The sequence below is a fragment of the Aethina tumida genome, chromosome 2, assembly GCF_024364675.1.
Source record: "Aethina tumida isolate Nest 87 chromosome 2, icAetTumi1.1, whole genome shotgun sequence".
NCBI classification, from domain to species: Eukaryota; Metazoa; Arthropoda; class Insecta; order Coleoptera; family Nitidulidae; genus Aethina; species Aethina tumida.
Genome location: NC_065436.1, coordinates 34,634,919 through 34,658,987, shown reverse-complemented (window position 1 = coordinate 34,658,987; position 24,069 = coordinate 34,634,919). Strand labels below are relative to the sequence as shown.

General features: G+C 33.7%; 8 protein-coding genes across 13 annotated transcripts; 4 read left to right on the top strand and 4 right to left on the bottom strand.

Annotated features, from left to right (window-relative positions):
- Positions 1 to 26: 26 nt before the first annotated feature.
- Positions 27 to 2,794, top strand: LOC109606760 (GTPase-GDP dissociation stimulator vimar). Its single transcript, XM_020023305.2, has 5 exons — positions 27 to 1,122; positions 1,179 to 1,325; positions 1,378 to 1,560; positions 1,728 to 1,940; positions 1,995 to 2,794. Exons 1-5 carry the CDS (start codon positions 393 to 395, stop codon positions 2,663 to 2,665), a joined length of 1,944 nt encoding a protein of 647 aa, XP_019878864.2. The 5' UTR covers positions 27 to 392; the 3' UTR covers positions 2,666 to 2,794.
- Positions 2,795 to 3,413: 619 nt separating this feature from the next.
- LOC109606752 (EEF1A lysine methyltransferase 2) lies at positions 3,414 to 6,147 on the bottom strand. Of its 2 annotated transcripts, none has more exons than XM_049963287.1 (2): positions 6,007 to 6,147; positions 3,414 to 4,060 (listed from the first exon to the last, which is right to left on the bottom strand). In XM_049963287.1, the coding sequence occupies exons 1-2, from the start codon at positions 6,035 to 6,037 to the stop codon at positions 3,426 to 3,428; spliced, it is 666 nt and encodes a 221-aa protein (XP_049819244.1). In that variant the 5' UTR covers positions 6,038 to 6,147; the 3' UTR covers positions 3,414 to 3,425. The 2 variants fall into 2 exon arrangements, with proteins under 2 accessions (XP_049819244.1, XP_019878852.1); XM_020023293.2 differs by lacking the exon at positions 6,007 to 6,147 and adding an exon at positions 5,867 to 6,004.
- LOC109606742 (dnaJ homolog subfamily C member 17) lies at positions 4,602 to 5,877 on the top strand. Its single transcript, XM_020023281.2, has 4 exons — positions 4,602 to 4,913; positions 4,965 to 5,456; positions 5,509 to 5,580; positions 5,633 to 5,877. The coding sequence occupies exons 1-4, from the start codon at positions 4,842 to 4,844 to the stop codon at positions 5,834 to 5,836; spliced, it is 840 nt and encodes a 279-aa protein (XP_019878840.2). The 5' UTR covers positions 4,602 to 4,841; the 3' UTR covers positions 5,837 to 5,877.
- Positions 6,147 to 11,280, top strand: LOC109606731 (staphylococcal nuclease domain-containing protein 1). Of its 2 annotated transcripts, none has more exons than XM_049963286.1 (8): positions 6,147 to 6,288; positions 6,639 to 6,754; positions 7,454 to 7,596; positions 7,916 to 9,238; positions 9,299 to 9,663; positions 9,719 to 10,309; positions 10,366 to 10,477; positions 10,539 to 11,280. In XM_049963286.1, the coding sequence occupies exons 1-7, from the start codon at positions 6,244 to 6,246 to the stop codon at positions 10,474 to 10,476; spliced, it is 2,694 nt and encodes an 897-aa protein (XP_049819243.1). In that variant the 5' UTR covers positions 6,147 to 6,243; the 3' UTR covers position 10,477; positions 10,539 to 11,280. The 2 variants fall into 2 exon arrangements, with proteins under 2 accessions (XP_049819243.1, XP_019878828.2); XM_020023269.2 differs by having other exon boundaries at positions 9,299 to 9,666.
- A 165-nt stretch (positions 11,281 to 11,445) lies between these two features.
- Positions 11,446 to 12,830, bottom strand: LOC109606279 (uncharacterized). The gene is made up of 5 exons (XM_049963288.1): positions 12,793 to 12,830; positions 12,643 to 12,740; positions 12,483 to 12,586; positions 12,196 to 12,427; positions 11,446 to 12,138 (listed from the first exon to the last, which is right to left on the bottom strand). Exons 1-5 carry the CDS (start codon positions 12,798 to 12,800, stop codon positions 12,005 to 12,007), a joined length of 576 nt encoding a protein of 191 aa, XP_049819245.1. The 5' UTR covers positions 12,801 to 12,830; the 3' UTR covers positions 11,446 to 12,004.
- A 1,215-nt stretch (positions 12,831 to 14,045) lies between these two features.
- Positions 14,046 to 17,393, top strand: LOC109606933 (U1 small nuclear ribonucleoprotein 70 kDa). Its single transcript, XM_020023455.2, has 8 exons — positions 14,046 to 14,272; positions 14,338 to 14,520; positions 14,579 to 14,641; positions 14,692 to 14,773; positions 15,954 to 16,055; positions 16,114 to 16,477; positions 16,541 to 16,716; positions 17,068 to 17,393. Exons 1-8 carry the CDS (start codon positions 14,129 to 14,131, stop codon positions 17,214 to 17,216), a joined length of 1,263 nt encoding a protein of 420 aa, XP_019879014.1. The 5' UTR covers positions 14,046 to 14,128; the 3' UTR covers positions 17,217 to 17,393.
- A 43-nt stretch (positions 17,394 to 17,436) lies between these two features.
- Positions 17,437 to 19,638, bottom strand: LOC109606907 (glutathione S-transferase). Of its 3 annotated transcripts, none has more exons than XM_020023446.2 (4): positions 19,490 to 19,638; positions 18,039 to 18,352; positions 17,738 to 17,880; positions 17,437 to 17,685 (listed from the first exon to the last, which is right to left on the bottom strand). In XM_020023446.2, exons 2-4 carry the CDS (start codon positions 18,340 to 18,342, stop codon positions 17,518 to 17,520), a joined length of 615 nt encoding a protein of 204 aa, XP_019879005.1. In that variant the 5' UTR covers positions 18,343 to 18,352; positions 19,490 to 19,638; the 3' UTR covers positions 17,437 to 17,517. The 3 variants fall into 3 exon arrangements, with proteins under 3 accessions (XP_019879005.1, XP_019878999.1, XP_019878993.1); XM_020023440.2 differs by having other exon boundaries at positions 19,449 to 19,575; XM_020023434.2 differs by lacking the exon at positions 19,490 to 19,638 and adding an exon at positions 18,431 to 18,587.
- A 1,892-nt stretch (positions 19,639 to 21,530) lies between these two features.
- LOC109606160 (glutathione S-transferase) lies at positions 21,531 to 24,049 on the bottom strand. 2 transcript variants are annotated; one of them, XM_020022736.2, is made up of 4 exons: positions 23,896 to 24,049; positions 22,077 to 22,390; positions 21,845 to 21,987; positions 21,531 to 21,784 (listed from the first exon to the last, which is right to left on the bottom strand). In XM_020022736.2, the coding sequence occupies exons 2-4, from the start codon at positions 22,378 to 22,380 to the stop codon at positions 21,617 to 21,619; spliced, it is 615 nt and encodes a 204-aa protein (XP_019878295.1). In that variant the 5' UTR covers positions 22,381 to 22,390; positions 23,896 to 24,049; the 3' UTR covers positions 21,531 to 21,616. The 2 variants fall into 2 exon arrangements, with proteins under 2 accessions (XP_019878295.1, XP_019878287.1); XM_020022728.1 differs by lacking the exon at positions 23,896 to 24,049 and adding an exon at positions 22,461 to 22,516.
- Between the last annotated feature and the right edge of the window lie 20 nt (positions 24,050 to 24,069).

The following is a 24,069-nucleotide window of genomic DNA, read 5'->3' as shown; positions in this document are numbered from 1 at the left end:
TGGTATAAAATTATTGCAATTTAACCAAATTTACTTTATTCATAAGTTAATAATAACCGAAATACAAATGGTCGAAACATCATGTTATAATACATGTGTCTAGATTCCCCTTTAATGGTCAAACATCACGTATCCGAAGGTCATTCAGACAGAAAACTTGCCATTAAACGAGATCAAATTCTTCATTTCTATTCTGTGTTGAAACTAGCTCTATTCAAAATTTTATAAATTTGATTATTCGAAATTTTTAACTATGGCGATGATTCATTGCCTCCTATTTTAATAAGTGGAAAAAGAAAAACAAATAGGAAACGAAAATTGCATGGCAGGTTATGTTCAAATGTCAAATTTTATGTGTTTGAAAACAACATAAATTCAACTGATTGATCGCAATGGCTTCGCTGCTAGATGAATTAAACTCGTCGTTGAATTCGAAGAAGGATGATGAAACGGCAGAGATCCTGAAGCGGATTTTGTCGGAACAGACGCAAAATGATGTATCCAACAAAGATGTTATTGTTTCATTGTTGGATGTTGAGAATAAACTTGTAAGACGTTTGTCTTCGGAAGCGATAGCCGAATGGGCTAAACAACAGCATAACAGAGTGATATTCACGGATAAAATTATATTGGATAAGTTGATAAAAACTTTGTATACTGAAATTGACGATGACATTGTCATTCATTCTGCCAGGGCAGTTGCCAATATTTGTTTCGATAATGCTGAAGCTGGAAACATGATTGATGCGGACAATTTTGAAAAAGTCGCTCAATTATTGAACGTCAATGAAGGTAAGAAGTATGAAGTGTTCACAAAGATCAGTGGCATGATGGTCAATGTTTTGACACACAATGAGGCATGTGCGAAGAAAATTTGCAACAACAATACATTCAACAATATTGAGGGTTTGTTGAGAAAGTTCGGTAATGGATCTGAAGACAATGACACAATGGTTACATATTTGCTTAGCATTGTTAACTTACTAGGTGATTATTGTGAAGAGTTGAATGTTAATGTTAATGAAAAATTTTGGAAGAAAATCACAGATGTTTTTAAAGTGTCTCCTAATTTGGAGATCTCTGTGGTTTGTCTGGAGATATTTCATGGACAATCTGAAAAAGGTTTCTCTGATTATTTATTTTATATATACATATGTTTATAATATTTGTTTTTGAAGATGATGTGCTCATTTTGTTGGCAAAAGAAGGTTTTCCTCAATTACTTATTAATCTGATTGAAAAGAACAAGCATGAAGTAAAAGATGAAGACACCAGATCTGTACTAAAAATGGCTTGTGATTTGGTTGTTATTATTTTAACTAAAGGTAATTGTTTGTGCTCATGGTTATTATCATTGCTTTTACATTTATATTTTAGACTATTGTATGGATCTTTTGTATGATGATGGGAAAGGCAGCGTATATCAGCATATGGTCTACTGGGTAGATTCAGAAGACACTGATCTCCTATGTTCAGGAGTCATGGCCATTGGAAATTTTGCCAGGAAAGAGAAGAACTGCATTCAAATAGTACAAAGTGGCATATCCAGAAAACTCATTGGTAAGTGAAACAGTTGATATTATAATTATTCTGTACAAATTTTATACTTGTATTTTAATAGCAACTAGATGTAACTAACTAACTGGATGCATGAAAGTGTTAATTTAATAAAAATACTTTAAATTCTAAATATTAAATCAAATCATATAAAAACTATTGATTTTCAGATCTCTTAAAAGAGTACAACAGTCCTGATAGTGACTTCAAAATACAGCATGCAATTTTAAGCACTTTGAGAAATCTAGTCATACCCCAACAAAACAAGGAGTGGGTACTAAGAGAAGGACTCATTGATATCATTTATCCAATGATTGTTATTGACCAATTCTTGGTGGTTTTCAAGCTTTTGGGAACAATTCGGATGGTGATTGATGGACAAGGTTACCACCACAAAAGCCAAACATAAATACATTTCTAATATTATTTATTTATAGAGTCTACAGCCTTGGATTTGATTTCAAGAAAGGACTTCTTAGAGAAGCTTGTTTTTTGGTACAACAACTCCGACCATCTGGGCGTGCGTGTGGAGGTGCCACGATTGTTGTCGTGGTTAATAAAGAACTGTCATTCTTTCAAACCGTTTCCAACATTGCTCGCAGTAAAAGACACGGTCAAGCCGATTGTTGAATTAATGAATTCCAACTTTGGAGTGATGCAAAACGAGGCGTTTTACGCGCTGCAATTGCTGTGTATCGGTTGTTCTGACATAACGTTGGCGCAAAATGGCAATGTTGAAAAGGGAGACGGAACGAATGGCCTAGCCCAGCAGGTTAACAACGTGCTTATCGGCGACGAGCGGAATAAACACTTGACGGAACAGGGAGATTGTCCCAATGAATTGTCCAAACACTTGTGTGATATGATTATTGAAGCTGATGTTGGGAAACATTTGAGTTTCGTTATTGGCAAGTATTGTGATAAAATGGAGAGTGCGACCATTGATAACATGCTCACTTTGGTTGAACAATTGATCCAATATGATAAAATGATTGAGCACTTGAATCAAACTAAAGTTGATGAAGCTTTGGCCAAAATACACACTAATTGCAATTCACAGGGAACAACTGACAGAGTTAACAAACTGATAATTGCTATCAAAAAGTAACTTTTTTTGATAAATTTCACTGCAGTAAATTTTGATATTTTGAGTATTATTATATTTGCGTTCTAAGAAAGAACTTTAAATGTCTTGTATTATTTTTGTTAAAATATCAATAAAGTTAATTTTCCTATATCCATATGTATTTTAGGATAGGAATTTATTGGCAGAAAGTGAATCTGATTCATAAAGTATGTGGTTCTTAGTTTTATAAGACACCAGTCACTTTTTAAACTTTATAATTACAGAACAAAGTATTATAAAAGTTGCACAACTATCAGTTGTAATAATAATTTTTTGCTTTTCACATACCAATATTATAAAATGCGTTTCACAATATGTAAATAAAACATTGTTCATTAGCAATAGTAATTATTTGATCATCTATATTTCAAAAAATTTTGATACTTCATAATAGAATTCAATTGGATGGATTTGTACAAACAAAATCTTAGTGTACTAATTTTGTATATACGCATTTTAATATATAAATCTCACATTTACTCACATTTTCGCATTTTCACTTAAATACAGACTACTGTGATGCTTTAGACTTAAAATAAAATAGACGTGTGCAATTTATTACTCTTTACTTAAAGTAAAGATTGTTAATGCATTTACAAACAATTATGTAAATTATATTATTCAAAATTAGATTTTAAAATACGTGCATGTACCAAAAATATTGTTATAAAAAATTTAAAGTTTACACTTTCCAGTTTTTACATTATAATATATCAATAAAACGATGAAATTAATTGAAATTTTATTTTTTCTTAAACACTATAGATGTTACAACATTCCCCACTTTCCCACCGAATTTAAATTGCGGAGTCGGTATCGCTTCAACAATAACAAAACTATCTTTAAAATGTTCTTGCAATTCACTTTCAGTCCAATTACAAGACGTAATAATTAAATAACCATCATCTTCCAAACATGAGTGAACGTTATTAATATATTTTCGTCGGTTGTCTGCTGATTCCTTACTTAAACTAATCGCATCATACGTGCCTTTATCGTGTACAATTTTGTAAGTATCTGTGAAACTTTCAGTAATATCGTGTTGAAAATAGCGGACGCTGACGTTATTTTTTTCGGCAATAGACACCGCCAATTTTATGGCCTCTTCCGAATAATCGGTGCCGTACAAATTGCTGTATCCCTCGTTGGCCAATTCGATTAAGAACATACCGTTCCCGCAACCGATATCAACCAATTTACAATCTTTGGGTATTGTGGATTGTTTCTGCAACCATCGAATTATCCTGTCCACTATATCCTCTCCAAACCATATTTCACCTGGGTCTCCATGACTTGTGAAGTTTTTGATTTCGGTCTTGTATCTGCCCTCCCAATACTCGTGAGTACCCAGCTCTGATTCTCCCAATTCCTCCATAACTGAATAAAAAGAATACACTTCAATTTGATTTAGTGGTTGCCTATGCAATCAGAGTCAGGGGATTCCCCTAAGAACGAATTTTTTGATTACTAAACTATGATTCTGATATTTAGATTAAATTTAGTAATGGTGAGAGTTTAATGTGTCTATTGTGTGCCCGTGTATTTCAACGTTTGGAAAGTATTTTTTATTTTATGGATTATAATTTATATTTACATAATGAAGTCATTACTTGGTTATTATAGTGAAAGAGACTAAACATATGCTAAATATTTATATAATTAGTACCAGTTAGTATAGTTGATGTGCTGGCGAAGATTTAATACATACGTTTATTAAACCTATACAGATCTAAAAGCCTTTGATCTGTCTGAATCTAGAGAAAGACATCTCGCACGGTAGTACAATACTATAAAAGTCTCGATTGTAAAGACTTTCTCAGAGAGAGGGAGATCAGACGGATCAAATGCCATTCAATCTGTATATTTATCTTTAGTGTTGGTTTATTTAACTAATTTTTTATTTAATTAAACATTACGCTACATTTTAATTTGAAAAAGATTTTTTAAATGTTGCAATAGCATAAAGTAATATACATTGATAGTTCCCAATGAAATTTGTTTTGTGCACTTGACATATTTCAATTTTCCCGCGGAAATCGTCAAGGTTAAATTGCGAAAATTAGAAGAAGAAGAACTAATTTAAACGTAAATATTACAATTGAGGTTAGTAAATATCAATTCAAAACTGAGAAAATTTAAATCTTAATTCTACACAAAAATGGAAGAGAGTATAGAAAACCTCGACTTGTATGAACTGCTAGAAATTGAATTTACCAGTTCAGTAAATGATGTAAGTATTCAAATCCTATTGGAGATGTAATCTGATTAGGAATTTTTTAAGATTAAAAAAGCGTACAGAAAAAAAGCATTGCAATGCCATCCAGATAAAAATCCAGACGACCCGGAAGCGGCAAAAAAGTTCCACCAACTATCAAAAGTCTTGGCACTGTTAACTGATGAAGCAGCTAGAGCAGCTTATGACAGAGTTTTGAAAGGAAGAAAAGAAGCAGCTTTGAGACACAAGGAACTCGACGGCAAACGACGAAAATTAAAAGAGGATCTTGAAGCTAGAGAAAAGAGCGCTTCTAGTGGTCAAAAGCAAAAATCAGCTGATGAAAAGTTGAAGGAGGAAATTGACAGGTTGAGAAAAGAGGGATCAAAACTAGTGGAAGAGGAGATTAATTATGTCAATCAACAATTGGCTAAAGAAAATGTTGGGACTGGTGCATGGGATAGTTCACAACACAGAATTAAAATCAAATGGAAAGCTTCAAAAGGTGACAACACCAATGGAGGCTATAGCAAAGAAGTGTTGGAGAGGATCATGTTAAAAGTATGGTATTTATTTACTCCTTGGTTGATCTAATTTTGTATTTGTATTTTAGCATGGTGATATAGAAGGTTTAGTGATGTCTAGGGGCAGTGCTTTAGTGGAATTTAAAGAGCAAAGTGCTGCTGTAAGTATTTTAAGTTGTATAAAAAATGTGGGCTGACTTGTCTTGTTTTTAGGAACAAGTTATGGAGTTTGAGATAGGTTTAACATCTAATCCATTGAAACTGAACTGGGTTAATCCTCCCCCAAAAGTGAATAAACCTCATAGTTCTTTAATAAAAGATTCAGATTTTGAAAGTGTAACTTTGATGAAGATGAGGCAAGCAGAAGAAAGAAAACGTTTAATAGAACAAATGATGAAGGAAGATGAAGAAAGTTAATCCAAGATCATGTATTGTTAATATACATACCAGAAAATTTAGTACACTTTTATTTAAAATTATGCCGCTTTGTTTATAAAAAATGACAGCTAGAATAAGGTTATAAGACATGTCAAGGAACTTTTGTAACGTGGCGCTGCTTTTCGAACCCCATAATAGATGTCGCTCACCATGATCGCCACGTTGTTCTTTTATTTTCATGTTATAATTGCCAAAAATTTCATCAAAAAGTCAAAATGACACAAGCACAAAAATTCCAGTGTCATTTAACAATTAAAATTTGGGGAAAACCGTTGAATTTTAAAAATGTTGAATAATTTTGATCCGTCGACGCTTTCTCCTAGTCACGTGACGAATTGTTAACTACCTTCACAGTCCTTTCATCATAATTTTATGGCAGATTCACGATGACGACCCAGCAAATTCAACCAAAACGTGGAGTTATAAAACAAGTAAGTGATTATTTGAATTGGTACAAATTTATTTAACCATTCTGGACATGGGTATACTAAAATGCCTTGATTTTCCACCGAATTTGCGGCGTTTGTAACGAAATTTCGGTTCTGGATGCCTAGTTGGCATCAATATGTTCGTGCGGAATTTTAAATTAACCCAATATTTACAATATTTTTAACTCGACCCACACAAATTCACCCACCCGCACTTAATACCATACCCTTTCAATTCATTATAATCTATTTTTCCAACAAAAATCCACTTAACCTGCATGTGTGAGTTGGCATCCTAATATGTCAGATGGTCCAGGTGACATGCATATTTTACTTTAAAATTCCCATTTTAGATCCTCTCCGGGGATTCTGTTATTATCAGAGGACTCTCTGGAGCCCCGCCGCCGGAAAAACAAATCAACTTCTCCGGTATCGTCGCCCCTAAATTGGCCAGAAGAGCAGGAGAATCGTAAGTTGCTTTAAGTTACTGTAGATTATTTTTAATGCACTAAAATATGACAAATTTATATTTACAAAGATATTACAATCTAACATAATTGTTGGTGTTTCCTTACTGTAGATTGGTTTAGTTAAAAGTCATAAATTTGTTGTATTAATGCATGAAAAATATGCTATAAATATTTGCTTTTGTTCCAATGATTTTAGTCATTTTTTATCAAAGGTTCAAAGTGAAAGTTTGTCTTAATTAGAAACTTCAGATTTATCTGTGAAGGGATTTAATTCATTTATAATGTTTTATAATTATTGTAATTAAATAAATGGGTTTTAAATTTAATTATTAATATATCATTTTTGGAGTTTCTAAACATTGTAAAGGGCATAATGGTGGACCAAAACTCATTTATTTACCTCATCTCAATCAAAAAATTTAATCTAATATTAACACAGTATAGGCGGGCAGCAAAATAGTCCAAACTAAGTTGTTGAATGATAACAAAAAATAAGAGATAGTTCTTTCAGTTCCGTATGTAAACCAATAGAGTAAAATTATCTCACCCCGCTTTTTAAGTAAGTACATTCAAAAAGGTAAAAATTACCCGGCCAGCTAACAATCAACAGTTCTCGAGGCGGGTATTTTTACCCGACCCGCTTATAGTGTGTTAATATTTCTCCAAACATTTCATGTCACAATTTTTTTTAATTATAGAACTGAAACAACTAAAGATGAACCTTGGGCATGGGAAGCTAGAGAATATCTGCGTAAGAAGTTGATTGGTGAAGAGGTGTTTTTCACATCTGAAAAACCACCAAACACCAATCGCGAATATGGAACTGTGTTCTTGGGAAAAGGCAAGTTTTGTTCATGTGTATTGTTAGTAATTATGAGCTTTTAATATGTGATCTTATCAATTTAATTTGTAGTTTCTAAATATGTATTGTTATGTCATGATATGAGTTGTTTTGTTGTTGCCACTGAACAGATAAAACTTCTGTAATTGCACATATCAAGCAAAATAGTCTACAATCACAATGTAATTAAAATCAATTGTTTTGTTAATTATATAGTTGACTATTCATGATTTGTAACGATTTCAAACGTTCCATACGTCTTAATAATTTTATTTATATAAACAGTTAAGCTAATTTAAAAATTCCTTCGTCAATTCAGATTTCAACACCGCCGTGAACATTACCGAGGCGCTCGTTTCCGAAGGTCTAGTGTCCGTGCGCCGTGAAGGTGTGCGACAAACACCGGAGGTGACGCACCTCTGCGAGCTCGAAGACAGCGCCAAAGCGGCCGGCAAGGGTAAATGGGGTGCCAGCCCTGCATCCGAACATGTGCGTGATATCAAGTGGTCAGTCGACAACATGAGAGCGTTCGTCGACAAGCAGGGTTACAAACCGATCAAGGCTGTGATCGAACATGTACGTGACGGATCAACCGTACGCGCCTTTCTGTTGCCTGACTTTTATCACATCACTTTGATGATCTCGGGCATCAGGTGTCCCGGTTTTAAACTGGACGCCAACGGCAAGCCCGATCCGCACGTGAAGGTCGAATACGCCGACGAAGCTAAGTACTTCGTAGAACTACGTCTGTTACAACGCGACGTTGAAATTGTGTTGGAGTCTGTCAACAACAACAACTTCATCGGTACCATCATCCATCCCAAGGGCAACATTGCCGAGGCATTGCTCAAGGAGGGCTTCGCACGATGCGTCGATTGGTCGATCGCGTTCATGCGTTCCGGTGCAGACAAGTTGCGCGCTGCCGAACGCCAGGCCAAGGAGGCGAAACGTCGTCAGTGGAAGAACTGGCAGTCGAACGCGCCCCAAATTACCGGCAAGGAGAAGGAATTCACCGCCACCGTTGCCGAGGTTAACAACGGCGACGCTTTGATGTTGAAGTTGCAAAATGGCCAATATAAAAAGGTGTTCCTTAGTAGCATCCGTCCACCGAAGGAGGCCAACAGGGCCGCCGACGAAGAGGGCAAACCGGTGCAAAGACCGAAAGGTTTCCGACCCTTGTATGACATTCCCTACATGTTTGAAGCCAGGGAATACCTGAGGAAGAAACTGATTGGCAAAAAGGTTCACGTAGTCGTTGATTACATCCAGGAGGCCAAGGACAACTTCCCAGAAAAGACCTGTGCCACCGTCACCATCGGTGGAAAGAACGTCGCCGAAGCCCTGGTTTCCAAGGGTCTCGCACATGTCGTCAAATACAGACCGGACGACGATCAGCGCAGCTCTAAATACGATGACTTGTTGACTGCTGAAAACAAGGCCATTAAGTCTCAATTGGGTGTGCATTCCAAGAAAGAAGGCGTCGCTCATAGGGTGACCGAAATCGACGTTGCCAGAGCAAAAATGGAACTGTCTTCCATGCAACGCGCTCAAAGAATCGATGCCATCGTTGAATTTGTAGCGAGTGGATCAAGATTGAGACTATACATTCCAAAATCTAACAGTCTCTGCACTTTCTTATTAGGTAATACGCAAAGAAATGATAAATACTTGTGTAATCATTTCATGTTTTCCAAATTTTTAGGAGGTATCAACTGTCCGAGAGCTTCCCGCCCAGCTACTGGAACCGCACCAGCTTCTCCCGCTGACCCGTACGGTGATGAGGCTCTCCAGTTCACCAAGGAGCGTTGCATGCAACGTGAAGTCTCGATTCAAGTGGACAGCCACGACAAGGCCGGCAACTTCATCGGTTGGCTGTGGGTTGACAATAACAACATGTCCGTGCAGCTAGTGCGCGAGGGATTCGCCTCCGTGCACTTTACTGGCGAAAAATCCGCGTACGCCAGTCAACTGAAAACTGCTGAAGATACCGCCAAACAACAGAAATTGAGAATCTGGAAGGACTACGTCGAGGAGAAGGTTGAGGACAAAAAGGAAGAGGACAACAAAGTGGTGTGTTAGAACTTACCTTATTGGGCAATTATATTTTATTAAATGTTTTTAGCCGGTAGAACGTAAGGTGAACCTCGAAGACGTGGTGGTAACCGAAGTGACGCCCGAAGGAACGTTCTTCGTGCAAAAGATCGCTGACGGACCCAAAGCAGAAGCGTTGTTCGCCAAACTGCGTCAAGAGTTCCAAGCCAACCCGCCTCTTCCCGGCGCCTACACGCCTAAACGTGGTGACATCTGCGCCGCCCAGTTCACCGTTGACGATGAGTGGTACAGGGTGAAGGTGGAGAAGGTGCAAGCCGGTAACGCAACCGTCCACTACATCGATTACGGTAACCGTGAAACACTTCCCACCACCCGCCTAGCCAGTTTACCCGCCGCCTACGCCAGCGAAAAAGCTTTCGCTACCGAATACACGTTGCCGTACGTGTCGTTGCCCAAGGACGAGGAGTTCGCCGAGCTGGCCATCAAGTACCTGAAACAAGACACGGCCGTGCCCAAGCTGCAGCTCAACGTCGAGTACAAGAATCAAGGATCGTTACCCGCCGCCTCATTGCACGCCGACAAGGGCGACCTCATCAAGAGCTTGATTGAGGAAGGTTTCCTGTTGGTTGACAACATTAAGAGCAGAAGACAGAACAAACTGGTAAGTTAACTGTTCAGTAAAAACACTGCAATTGTATTAATTACGGTGAATTTCAGTTGGAGTCGTACAGAGCCGCGCAAGATGTTGCCAAGAAAGCTCACTGTAATATCTGGGAGTACGGAGATATTACGGAAGACGACGCTAAAGAGTTTGGTCTCGGTAAATAAGGTAAATTACATAATAATTAATTATCAAATTATTAATAGTAATAATGATATTATTGTTGCAGTTTGATGTTCGCGGACCACACAGTTATACCAGAGCAAAATCCTGCATATACATAAGATTAATTAGGTTAAATCGTATTAAGTTAATTAAAACCTAGACTTCCATAAATATTTATATACATACAACATTATTCACCGTCAAACCAACCAATCAAACAATGAAAATGAGCCTTTTAGAAGGTCTGAACTTTTTATTATACACTTCTATGTATACAAGGAATGCAAAGATTTTACCGGTGGCCTTTAAATATCTCTATTTTTTTTTTTTCAAACGCGTTCTATAGGTTTTGGTAGGTAAATGTTTTTAATATATACCTGGCTATTGTTTAAGATTTTATTAATTATTAAAGATAAATTATCAGGAATCTGTAAATGTGGAATTAATTTATATATATATATTTGTGCAATTGTGGTTATTATATTTTATTATTACCAATATACTACATTAATTGGTTGGAATGTATCACTGTAGATAACTATATATTTTTTTGAATATGTATTATATGTGGACATTGATGATGATTTTATAAATAAGTGTAATTTTTGACTGACAAGTAATTTTTTGAGTGCATCTGGTCATCATGACAGACTGGGTATTGACAAGTTATATTGTATAATTTTGTGTACTCTAGATTCCTTTATTTTATTATCCACTATCAATTCTTTTATACAATTTTTTGAGGGAACGGATGTCGAATTGTAGGGTATGGCTCTGTTTATATAATTAAACATACATAATTGTTATGTATTTATTTTATTCCACTTTTTCCTATACACACCTATTTTAATTTGGGTAAGTAAATTAAGTTTGTTCAGTATTAAACATTTATTACATCTAAATTAATTGTGTAACAAATCAAAAAATAATTTATGTCAATATTTTAAATTCGTAAATAATTTTAATTAAACTTAAGTTAAAATTGGACTTTTATTGGAAAAAATAAATCTACAATAAAATATATAAAACAAAAATATTAACCTTGGCACATTCACTCTGAGTTATAATATCACAATTTGTACTATGATAATTATATATATCATTATGGACTAATTTCTATCATACAAATAAAAAAGGAGATCATTTTGTTGAAAACAATTATGAAGGCAATTTTCGTATCATAAAACATTTTTACATAGTTAGTTTATTAACTAGATCTGTCATTTTACTAATATTTAAAATAATTATTACATCATATAGTTTGGACGGAATAAGGCAAGTCATAAATATTTTTCTTTGTAAGTCTAGAAATACTATTAACTAAAAATCTAAATTAATGTAAATCTAATTAGTGATTACGTACAGAATGTTTCTGTTACAGTACTTTTAGTTGTCAGGTGCTCTAAAATAATACATTTAGTCCACTTTCACTTTTCCGACTTACTTTATAAACAAATCTAATTATTGCCTATTAATGTTTAAAATTAATTTCAAAATATTTTAGTTAAAATATCAACATTAAAAACATATTTAGCATTTTTTACGGCAAAAACACAAATACAATGGCATAGACATTATAAAACAGACAAACACTACAAAATAACTGGTTAATTGATCAAAACGAGAAGGCGACCATAGCACGGTAAAGCGTAAATTATTTTTCTCTGCAAATGACATTATTACTCACAGACACAAACACTTAAAAAAAGCCATTATTTTACCTAATATGGCATATCCATATCCAATTTTCTTTGTTCCCATTCTATATGAGCAAGTTGGAATAAGTATTTCATACATGTCAGTTACACCAAGTGTGTATTCAAATACTTTGTTATTGTCCGGATTTATTGGTATAATATGATAGTCTTCACGCAATAAAGCATCAGTGCTCACAATCATTGATTTATGCTCGTGACCTGCAAATATCACTTGCGGTAACATTTTTGCGATTACCTAAAAACGTAAAAATATTACTATGGTATATGAAAAACACTTCAGACTATAGTACTTTTTCAGTAAATGCAGATGGCATAAACATTAGAGGCAAATGACTTAAACCTATAAAGATTTTACTAGTATCATAAAACTCTCTTTGTTTCTTGAATACAGGCACTGAAAGGGACATTCTATTTATTTTAAAAAAGGTGATATTTTTATGTGAAATCAACTCAGGTTGGTTAAACGCTCTCTCGAATCTCCGCAACTTTCTCGGTCGAACGTCATAGTCTTCTCCCCCAATATCGTTGTCTCCTGGCAACCAAATGTGCTGCAAACATAAATTTGTAAGTAGATATATTAATTAATGAGTATAATATTACTCTGACATGTTGTGATTCACCAATAAGAAATATTTTAAAAATCCTTCGGACATATTCATAAAACTCAGGGTCTGTGGCAACATGGCCTTCATCCATTAAGTCTCCTAGAAATATTATCAAATCTGGTTTGGAGAATTGAAGAGCATGTATATATGTTTTCTTTAAGTATCTATCACTGTCCAAGATGCTGAAATAAGTCATTCTTTTTTCTTTAAAGTTACCAATTATTTGAGGGTCAGCCACAAGAAGCATTCTGGTGCATTCTTTTTCATTTTCACATTGTAATTGGTACCAATTGAAAGTGTTTAAGTAGTATACATAAACTTCAGTGTAAACGATGAAACAAAGAATAAAAATTAACCAGAACCAAATGAAAATTTTTTTCCTCTTCAATCCATTTCTAAAATTATAGCTATGTTTACAATATATTTTATAATAATTTAGAACTTTACCTGTACACTCCCATTTTTATAAATTTTGGTATATTAGGAACAGTGATATGAAGAATGTATGTTAATTACTAAAACATAAATAAAATTAATTAAAAATGTTTGTATTAACAAAATTATTAATAGTTACCTTGAAAATAAAAACATCTATGTAAAAATCTTTATGAAGTGATTAACTCTGTCAAGTGTATCTTAATTCGTTACCCATTTTAATTACATCTAAAATTGAGAAAACTCCTGCAATATTGTATCTTTTTAACAACATCCCTTCAGCATAAACTCTTTGTAATTAGTAGTTATCAAACATGGATTTGTTCATATTATACAGCCCACAAAAAGTACAAAACGTTAACGAAAAAACATTAAACGTATTGAAAATATGTAAGTAAACAGAGATTCTTTAAAAAAATACAATAACACGTCAAACCTTTGAAAAATTTGAACTAAGAAACATTTGAGCTACACTTAAAAAGGAGTGTCTGTAGTTCAATAAATTAATTCTGTAAATTAGTGAAACAAATAAATAAATTATTTTTTTTTTGTAAAAATAATATCAAAAGAAGAATCATTTATTAATTAAAACATATAAATTAGTTATAGTGAAAACAGTTTATAACATGGAAAAAGTTTTGATTGATTTTAATACTATTCAAACATGATCATTTATTTTAAATTAACATAAGATTTACATTTTATTATTATATTTAGGTATCATGAAATTAATATGCCCACAATAAAATTAAATAAATCAGAGAGGTAGTTTCAATGCACCTAAACACCTATAACAGACGTCAATGTCGATACGCCATTTTGTAGCTTCGACGAGTTCGTTTGGCATGCATGGTAGCATAGCGTAAAGCAAGTAAGAAACAGTTTTTCTGGTTAAAATGACGCAGTTTCTACCGCCAAATTTGTTGGCGTTGTTTGCGCCCCGCGAACCGATACCATATTTGCCCCCCGCGTCCAAATTACCCCATGAAAAAAAATCCAGGGGCTATTTAGGGGTGGGCGGCTTCCTTCATCATTTTGAGGTAAGTGAATGCGTCGGAAAATTACACGGTGAACAATTGTGTAATCACTGAACATGTGTTTATAGGATCCCAAAGACACACCACCTCCAACAAGGGTGGAAACCAGGGAGGAACGAATTGAAAGGAGGCGTAGAGAAAGGGCTGAACAAGTCGCATATAAACTCGAGCAAGAAATTGCCGTTTGGGATCCAACGGCCAGTGAAAACATCACTGGTGATCCCTTTAAAACTCTGTTTGTTGCAAGAATTGTAAGTTGCAATTAACTAATATGTAGAGCTTGTTATTTATTGCCTTTGTGTGTTGCAGAATTATGATACTTCAGAATCAAAGCTCAGGAGGGAATTTGAAGTGTATGGCCCCATTAAAAAAGTAAGCATTTTATTTGTTGTGTAATGCATAGATTAAAACATTTGTTTCAGATTGTGTTAATTCACAACAGTATCAATGGAAAACCCAGGGGGTATGCATTTATAGAGTATGAACATGAAAGGGACATGCATTGTGAGTAAAAGGAAAACACGCTACCATTACTTCATGTTAACATGTCACTTTTAACATTTGGAACAATCCATTGTAGCTGATCATGCTGTTTAAAAGTGACATGTTAGCCTATTTTTGCGCTAGTTTATGTAGCCAGCAACCTCTGACAAAATAACATTAGTCAACTTGAAATTAATTCAGTTTTTATTTTTTCATACAGTACAGAGCTGCAGGCAACTAGTGCCCCATACTTCCGCTTTTTGCTGGCTATATAGGTTTGTATGTGTGGTAAGAACCCTGCATACAAAATTAAACTGCATTCAGTTTTTATCGCGGATATAAAATTTTTAATGTTATATTTTGTTTTCATTGTTTTTTCTTTTTGGAAGATTACGGAATAATTATTTGATCTTTTAAAATTGCAAATTATCAAAGACTTGCCAAATATATTTTCAAAATCAGTTAGTTTAATGGTCTATTGGTAAGTATTAGTGGTAGGTATATATGTAAATGTAATTTAAGTTGTTAAAATTTCGAAAAATCTACCACTAATTACTAGAAAAGAATGAACTTAAATTGGGATTATAATGCACTTAACCATCATTAGTTTGAAGCTGTAATTTTTTTATAAATACCGTGCGATATTCCCAGTTTGATTGAAATTTTTTGGCGAAATTTAAATGTTTTTAATATAACAACTCTTGGGTATGCGCTTTTCGTAAGTACTTGTGCGCACCAGGTAATAAAAGTATAATGGATCCCGACAAAACAGCAGATTCGGATAATAATTAAACGATTAGACAACTCAATTTTCAATTTGATGATTATTTTGTACGTAAGTAACTAGATGGGTAGGTATATATCTACATACCTATTTAAACTTAGTGAAACGAAAATGACACACGGGACTCAGTGATTATTTTATAAATTCTGAAGGAATTTCTGTTTTTTCTGTTTTTGTTCTTCTGTTCAAAACGAACTAATTTGTCATTCTTAATGCACGGTGAAAACGCGATCAATTTTACATAAAGATAGAATCGAGTTACGAAAGCGGTAAGGTAACAACTCACACCAAGAACTCTGCAAGTTGACTGTTTTAATTGACCATAAATCAGATGTAATATAATAATTGTTGGCAACGTGCAGGGTTTAGTGATACGTTTAGTTGAATTATAGCTGTGATGTGGTGTTGGTTTTACAGCCGCTTACAAACACGCCGACGGGAAGAAAATTGACGGTCGTAGGGTTTTGGTTGACGTCGAACGAGCCCGTACAGTCAAAGGTTGGCTACCCAGGAAATTAGGTAAGTTTAAGTCCGTAAAACCTATATGCCGTCGACTAATGAATGTTTTACGTTTCAGGCGGTGGTTTAGGCGGAACCCGTCGCGGTGGTCCGGACGTCAACATCAAGCATTCGGGCCGCGAGGACAACGAACGCGAGCGCGAACGTTACCGCGTCGAAAGGGAGCGCGAGGAGCGTGGGCTGGGTGGCGGCGGTGGTGGAGGTGGCGGTCGCGATCGAGATCGCGAACGCGAGAGGGATAGGGGCGCAGGCGGCGGCGGTCTCGAACGTCGTCGCTCGCGATCGAGGGAGAGGCGCAGGCGCAGCAGGTCGCGGTCGCCGAGGAGGGAAAAGAGGCGCAGGAGCAAAGAGAGAGGGCTGCGTGGTGAAGAATTCGAGGATGGATTCGAGGGTGGGCGTACGCGTGAAAAGGAGAGGGATAGGTGAGTTTGAATGATTCGGCTTTTAGTTTTTGTAATCTAAAACTCTGTTTTATTTGATCACAGGGATCGTGAGCGTGACAGAGATAGGAAACGTAGACGTTCCAGGTCCAGGGATAAGGATCGCAGTGAGCGCAAACGTGAACGTAGGGAGAGACGCGAAAGAGAACGCGGCGAAAGATTGGAGTATATCAAAACGGACGACGGGGGTGAAATCCGTATCAAGGAGGAACCCATCGATGGTAAGAATTTAATTTTGGTTGCACACTTACAACTATTTATGCACACCAGTTTATTCTACAATCTATCAATATTGGACAATAAATTGGCGTGCATTGCCATTGTGCAAATTGGATTTAGTTAATTCATTTCTTCATCGTTGGATCAATTTTCATCTTTCATTTATCATCAAATCTAATGATTCAACTTAAATCATTTGCTAAATTAATCAGAGACAACAGGGCCCCTAATCTTGAAGTTTAGGTTAGGTGGTAGTATGCGTCTCACACATTCCCATTTTAATTGTTTAATAATATTTCAATCATCAATATTTACTTGGATATTGCAGTTAAACGTCTTATTTATTGTTTTAGATTACCCTGAATTTTCTTACCTACCTCAAAATTATGATTCGAATGCTGTGAAATATGAAGACGAAGATGAACAGAAATATGAACCAGACAACGCAAATGGTGCAAATAGGCACTATGATGACGAATATGAGGAAGGTGAAGCATATTAGTTTTATAAGATTACTTTGTAAAATAAATTTATTGCTTAAGAATATAATTTTTAAGGTAAGATATAATTAAATCCGTGTAATAATGTAATATTGACGTGCTGTTTTTAATTTATAATAATTTCTTAAGTATACAATTTAGGAGCAATTTGTATATAAATAAATGATTTTCTTCTTAAACCTTTTTTTATTTCATTCAAACAAGATCTAAGAAAAAACGCCGTACATTTATTATGTTTATTTAAATATAAAGCTAAATTAGAATACATAGAAAAGAGATAAAAAAATTTGGTGAGTGAACAGTTTAGGCATCGGTTTTGGGGCGTTTCTCGAGCCAGGCCTTAACATTGGGATTTGCAGACGCATTGTCGACGACAGCCCTCAAATTTGGATAGTTAGCAATTAAGTCAGTGCCAGCCATGAAGTTCATGTAATCAATAAGTCCAAGCCAGAACATATCAGCCCAAGTCAACTGCAATATATTACAATTAATAATTGTTATGATTACTAAAAAGTAAACTTACGCGTCCAAGAGCAAAGTGACCATTGTTTTCTTTTGCGATAGCTTCGAATTTGTTCAAGTAGTATGGGATGGTTTCCTTGAACAATGGCTCTTTTAAGGCTTGTTTGATCTTTTCATCGGATTGATAATGATACGCGCCAATTTCTGAAATTCAATTGAATATTGAATATGTTTTACACAACACTTTTTATGTTAATTTAATTATGAACGTGGAAATGGCAAAATTAAATGTAGGCGTGGTTTATAAGGTTAGGATAATTGAATAAGTAATATAATCTAATAATGGTCGTGTAAGTTCTTACTCATGCGGAAATCGTTGATGGTATCTACGATACTGTCGATTTCTAAATCTTCCCAATCGTTGTTGCCCACCAATTTAACTTGTTTGGCAACGTATCTGGCAATGGCGATACTCTGATTGACTACTTTTCCGTTGTGTTCCAAAATTGGCATCTGTCCGAATGGCATTGAAGGTTTGAGTGCAGGCCAGTTTTCCCTTTGGATTCTGTTGTCTTCAAATTCGATGCCGCCATAGCTGAAGAGCAATCTGGTTACTTCAGCCAAAGCTTTGATGTCGAAATAAGTGAACTTGTATGCTGGGGCCATTTTATTTGAACTGAAAAAAAATGGCAAAAATGGTTAGAGTTTGCGTGTTTTTTAAGCTTCAAAAGGTTTAAAATGAAGAGATATTTACCTAATGCTGAGGTCGTTCAGGGACAAGTTTAATTCATTCATTTCGTCACGTTTATCTAACGTTTACTTATGAGTTTAAATCAAGTTTGAAATTATAGCAAAGGACTTGGGTAGCTTGATGTGATGTATTAGAATAAAAAATGTTATGCGAATCCATGACTACAGAATATCTAGCTCATATTCATAGACCACTAAACTAAAATAGGAATTATGAAACGGATAATTTGGCACCTTTGTTTTCAATTTTGATTTGAATACTCAAACGCCATATACATTAACATGTCTATAATCAATAAACTTCTATCATATAGTTTATAACAAATAAAATTCTATTGTTAAAATTTTATTAATTAATTCTTAGTCATTAAACTCCCCAATGTTTATACGGTGTTTGTAGATGCTATCATGTTCACTGATTCAAATCATTGATTATAGTTTTCTTTAATTGATAAGATTTCATGTGTTAAATTATCAAATATTATGTAATAATCATTTTTAGATTGTTAGTTAATGGTACAAATCAACAAAATGATAACAAATAATTTCAGTGATAACAAAAAATAAGATTAAATCACACTGTGATCCATTTAAGATGGAAATTTCCGTCTTATTTATTCATGGATGTGTTAACAGCACGGCAATTTTTATATTCATTGGTTATGATTTTAATTTACTGCCGCAGGCATATAATTAAATCAATTATAAAAGATGCGAAATTTAATGATATCTTAATAATTTTATATATGTCAAAGAATTCAATATAAAAAATATAGTAAGCAACTAATTAACTAAAGTTGTAAAAATAATTAAGAGATTTATTTGAAATTTTCACAGTGATCAATTTTTGAATACTATATTTGTTGGTGTTTATATTAAGAACAATATAAATTAATAATAATAATAATAATAATAATAATAATAGTTTAACATGAAGTAGATGCCGGTTGGCGTTTGGACAGCATCATTTTTCTCAGTATTTATACATAAAACCAATATCGATATATTCATATAATACTTACATGTATTAATTACACTGAATAATTCAATTAAAATATTTTACCTTGAACCTGTTGCTAAGGCGGATACTGCCACAAAACTAACTGCCGTAGGAGGCCGGTTCTATTTATGAACAACAGCGGGAACTGAACACGTATGGAGAATCCCCAATGGAGATAGATAATCTCAGAGATTCTAGAGTTTTGGGAAGGGGAACTAGACAATACACGTTGTCAGATAGGTACATATGTACTGAAATCTGTTATAAGGTAACATATTTTGTTACCTTATAACAGATTATGAAAAATAAAATTTTATTAAATATATGATTTAAAAAACTATTGTGATATGTTATGAAATAGTGAAATTTCTGAAATTGAGATTGTTAAGTTATACATTTCTAGAATTTTCAAAGCTAGATATAACTTATCTAAATTATACACTATATGCCTATGGACTTCACATATGAAGGTCAACAATGTGTTTAAATGTTTATTTATTTTTCAAATAATAAAAACTTAAAAAATTTCGGTGTTATCATTGTGTTATGACAATTATTAAAAAATTTCTATTTAGAATTCAAAAAGTTTTAAAATAGTGTCTAGTCATTTAATTTATTTTTCTTAATGTATGGGTTCACAAGTTTATCTAATATAATATTGTGTTTATTAATTTATTATTTAATTCAAGTATTGATTTATTTATTACACTAGATTACTGTATATAATTTATATTATTTAAAACGTTTAAAAAATAGGCTTGCACAAAAAGTATCGCATAATTGATTTTTGACTAAAAATTATTATTTTTACCTTCTAAAACTATTTGGAAGTAGTAACCAACACAATTTAGGAATGGTTAATAAAGGTTATTGCATAAAAATTAAAGAATAACTAATAAAATAATAAAAATAATGGTAAATCACCAATGATGACAAAAAATACGCTTCTAACGCTAGTTGAATCATTTTAAAATCTGGTATTACTGCCTCTGGCTCTAATGACATCTCTTATTCTGAGAGAAACACCTTATAAGATTTCTAAACTAGTTCATATCCAAATTCTCCCATTCTTCATTTAAAACGCCATCGTATCTCTGCAGATGGTCCCAAACATGCTCGATTGAATTTAGATCTGGACAATTTGAAAAAAAAAAATTGCAATCTTTCGTAGGTAGTCTACAGCAACGTACGGCCGAATGTTGTCGTGCATAAAAACAAAATTGTCGCCTATAACAGGGACAAACATTATTCCATTTTCTTCAAGAACCTTTCTTGTACACCGAGCACTTGTCAGAGATCCACGACAATCCACTATTAACTCGGTATGCCTTTCAAAATATATACCACTCCATATCATAAAAGAACCACCTCCATAATGTTGCGTTCTTCTAATGTTGCACTGAGCAAATCTTTTACCGCGTCTGAACACTGAAGTGCGTGTTTCAGAACTGAAAACTGAAGGACTCATCCGCGAAAAGGATGAGGCGCAGTCCTGAATATCCCAATTAACGTGTTTTCTTGCAAACCTTATTCGTGCCACACGGTGTTCCCTGGATAACAACGGTGCAGTAACAGGCGTTCTATGAGTATGATTCAAAATTCTCTTAACCTTAATTTGAATATTATGGACCCCGGATAAATAGTTTTGCAGTTGCCTGCAAGCTGTGTTTGTATACGTAAATAACGACCATTTACAGGCACAGTACACCTTAAATGACTGAGAATTGGCCTTCTAGTGTTTTCTCATGTTTGTCAAAATCGTTTTACAACCGTTGAAATACTGGATTGGTTGTTTCCATCAAATTTGGCACATATTGCTGCGACCTGCCCGAATACGGCTGTTAATTCTGGTGTTAATTCGATAATTATTTTTTTAAAATGCCGTTTTAAATTTAAATTAGCAAATAAATCAAATGTACTGTACACAATTTAAAAATATAATTAAAACTTTTCACAGTAATTCTGTTTTTTTTTTATTTTTTTAGTAACGTTTTAGAAAGAATTGCGATTAAATTTTAATCTTTTTTCCTTTTTTAAAAATTATGCGATACTTTTTGTGATGAATATAGATAGGTCTATAAAAAAATCCTAATAAAACAGTAAATTATTAATAAATCTTTATTTCAATATAAAGTTACATTAGTAAACATAGAAAAGAGATTGTGTAAAATATTCAAGTATCGGAAGAGTTTACAATTCAGTTTTGGGGCGTTTTTCGAGCCATGCCTTGATGTTAGCATTTGCGGACGCATTGACGATTACAGCCTTCAAATTCGGATGGTCGGCAGTCAGGTCCTTGCCAACCATGAAGTTCATGTAATCAATAAGACCAAGCCACAACAAATCGGCCCAAGTCAACTGAAAAACAAATGTTTCAATTTAATTTCCAGTATAATAGATAATTATAAACAAACTTACGCGTCCAAGGGCAAAATGACCATTGTTTTCCTTTGCGATGGCCTCAAATTTGTCCAAATAATATGGGATGGTTTCGTTAAACAGCGGCTCTTTTTTGGCTGCTTTAGCTGCTTCGTCAGCCTCATAATGATATGCAGCAATTTCTGTAAGAAATAATAGTTTTTATATGCTTTGAACATGTGTCATTTAAATTTAAATTAGGTTTCAATATCCATAAGAATAAAATTCTTACTTGAGCGGAAATCGTTGATGGTGTCAACAATACTGTCGATTTCTAAATCCTCCCAATCATTATTGCCGACTAACTTGACCTGCTTGGCGACATATCTGGCAATGGCCAGACTCTGATGGGCCACTTTACCGTTGTGTTCCAAAACTGGCACCTGTCCGAATGGCATCGACGGTTTGAATTCGGGCCAGTTCTCCTTCTGGAATCTGTTATCTTCAAATTCGATGCTGCCATAGCTGAAGAGCAATCTGGTTACTTCGGCCAAAGCTTTTACATCGAAGTAAGTAAGCTTGTATGCTGGAGCCATTTTATTTGAACTGTAATAGGGAATAATGATTAGTCCTTGTGAGTTGTTATTTTGGAAGGTTTAAATTGGTGATACGTTACCTAAGTTTTAGGTCGTCTAAAGACAAGGATAATTCGTTCATATTTGTCTGACGTTTATTTATGACTTACGAACAAATTTGACAATTGTTATAAAAACTAAGGTAGTTTGATTTAGTACGATAAAAATAGCCGCGAACCCACGATGACAGAATAAGAATTGATCTAATTCATAGTCAAGGACTAACATTTAACTAATAGCAATGAAATACATCATTTAGTTCAACTAGGACAATTGGTATCTCTATTTTCAATTTTAATTTCAAAATCCATTCACGTTGCGTGCATTTGCAATAACTTATAAATCATTACAGGATATGACAAATGAAACATTAACATTCTATTGTTATAATTGTGACTATTAAAATTTTATTAGGTACATGCATAACTGAAGTTATGATCATAAACAATACATTCTTCATTATTTTCATAATATATCTAAATAGTGATAAACAGTACGATACATATTGTTAATCTGTTGATAACAATTATTCAGAATTGATAATACAACATGTGTTTGTTAAATTATCAAATATTATGTAATACTTCTCTTTGAACATATTACAGAACTGGAGAAACATTATAAAAATATTTTGCATAATAGTATTGATTATTATAGAAGAATAAGAGCAAATTAAAATACCTACATTATAAGAAAGTAATAAATAATATCTGAAACAATCGCAGGAAATAATATCCAATTAGATTATTAATTTTATGGATAAATACATATATTATTTTAATTAATATATATATATTTAATTCAATTATTTGAGTCATTTGGACAACTTCTGCTTAATATGTTTATTTTGAAATTTCTCAAAAACTAGTAAGAGTATGAAATAAATTTGAAAATTATTTCACTTAGACATTAAAATATGAAATATTACATACTATAGAAATGTTATAAATTGCATATTGTTTAATTTTTTTCAGATGGACGTTGAATATAAATTTTGTATTTCACATATTTTTTGGAGTAAATTTAACTAACATATGATTTTTAAATTGAACTTAAGTAGATATTATTAAAAAAATCATAAAATATAATTTCATGTTATAAAGATAAGTAATATAAGTAATACGTAATATTCAATATATTTTTCATAATTGTCTGAATATATGAGTTAATTACCCTATTGAATGTGATATAAAAAATTGTATAAAACATGTTTTATTTCAGAAAAAATATAAATAAAACGTTTTATTGAATCCACCGTTCGAAGTCTTTCTAGCTTTTTCAACATCTTCAAACGATAATTTAGTTGTAAACGTTTGTTGAAGAAAATGCCGGCCGGCGATTAGCAAACATGACCTCTCCCACATTTCAAATCTCTGTTTATTCATGCACACCAGAATTACAATCTTTATTTCCAGCATGTTCGAAGATAGTCGTATACACACTGGATAATTTAATTAAAGAAGTTCCAATTTTTACCTTGATCTTGTTGTTAACTGCTCAACTCAAGTTACTACCACAAAACTAATTGCTAACGGATGCCGGTTCTATTTATGAACAGCAAGGAGAACTGAACGCTGAAGAAACAGAGAGTTTTGGAGAGGGGAACATGACGTACCAGAATTAATATATTTTCTTATCAAACCCGTTTAA

Bases quoted from the DNA above. Each gene is read 5' to 3' on its own strand.
- LOC109606160 (XM_020022728.1), bottom strand. From the start codon at position 22,501: ATGAACGAATTATCCTTGTCTTTAGACGACCTAAAACTTAG. The intron at 22,391-22,460 runs GTAACGTATCAC...TCCCTATTACAG, and splicing joins TTAGACGACCTAAAACTTAG to TTCAAATAAAATGGCTCCAG. The intron at 21,785-21,844 runs GTAAGTTTGTTT...TTTGTTTTTCAG, and splicing joins GTCATTTTGCCCTTGGACGC to TTGACTTGGGCCGATTTGTT.
- LOC109606907 (XM_020023434.2), bottom strand. From the start codon at position 18,471: ATGAATGAATTAAACTTGTCCCTGAACGACCTCAGCATTAG. The intron at 18,353-18,430 runs GTAAATATCTCT...ATTTTTTTTCAG, and splicing joins CTGAACGACCTCAGCATTAG to TTCAAATAAAATGGCCCCAG. The intron at 17,881-18,038 runs GTAAGAACTTAC...ATTGAATTTCAG, and splicing joins CATCAACGATTTCCGCATGA to AAATTGGCGCGTATCATTAT.
- LOC109606933 (XM_020023455.2), top strand. From the start codon at position 14,129: ATGACGCAGTTTCTACCGCCAAATTTGTTGGCGTTGTTTGCGCCCCGC. The intron at 14,642-14,691 runs GTAAGCATTTTA...CATTTGTTTCAG, and splicing joins TGTATGGCCCCATTAAAAAA to ATTGTGTTAATTCACAACAG. The intron at 16,478-16,540 runs GTGAGTTTGAAT...ATTTGATCACAG, and splicing joins CGTGAAAAGGAGAGGGATAG to GGATCGTGAGCGTGACAGAG.
- LOC109606742 (XM_020023281.2), top strand. From the start codon at position 4,842: ATGGAAGAGAGTATAGAAAACCTCGACTTGTATGAACTGCTAGAAATT. The intron at 5,457-5,508 runs GTATGGTATTTA...TTTGTATTTTAG, and splicing joins TGGAGAGGATCATGTTAAAA to CATGGTGATATAGAAGGTTT. The intron at 5,581-5,632 runs GTAAGTATTTTA...TCTTGTTTTTAG, and splicing joins TTAAAGAGCAAAGTGCTGCT to GAACAAGTTATGGAGTTTGA.
- LOC109606731 (XM_020023269.2), top strand. From the start codon at position 6,244: ATGACGACCCAGCAAATTCAACCAAAACGTGGAGTTATAAAACAA. The intron at 6,289-6,638 runs GTAAGTGATTAT...TTCCCATTTTAG, and splicing joins AACGTGGAGTTATAAAACAA to ATCCTCTCCGGGGATTCTGT. The intron at 10,310-10,365 runs GTAAGTTAACTG...GGTGAATTTCAG, and splicing joins GCAGAAGACAGAACAAACTG to TTGGAGTCGTACAGAGCCGC.
- LOC109606752 (XM_049963287.1), bottom strand. From the start codon at position 6,037: ATGAAAATAAAAGAACAACGTGGCGATCATG. The intron at 4,061-6,006 runs GTGAGCGACATC...CTTTTTATTCAG, and splicing joins AGAACAACGTGGCGATCATG to TTATGGAGGAATTGGGAGAA.
- LOC109606279 (XM_049963288.1), bottom strand. The intron at 12,587-12,642 runs GTTGATTTCACA...TGTCCCTTTCAG, and splicing joins AGAGCGTTTAACCAACCTGA to TGCCTGTATTCAAGAAACAA. The intron at 12,428-12,482 runs GTACTATAGTCT...TTACGTTTTTAG, and splicing joins CATCTGCATTTACTGAAAAA to GTAATCGCAAAAATGTTACC.
- LOC109606760 (XM_020023305.2), top strand. From the start codon at position 393: ATGGCTTCGCTGCTAGATGAATTAAACTCGTCGTTGAATTCGAAGAAG. The intron at 1,123-1,178 runs GTTTCTCTGATT...TTGTTTTTGAAG, and splicing joins TCATGGACAATCTGAAAAAG to ATGATGTGCTCATTTTGTTG. The intron at 1,326-1,377 runs GTAATTGTTTGT...TTTATATTTTAG, and splicing joins TGTTATTATTTTAACTAAAG to ACTATTGTATGGATCTTTTG.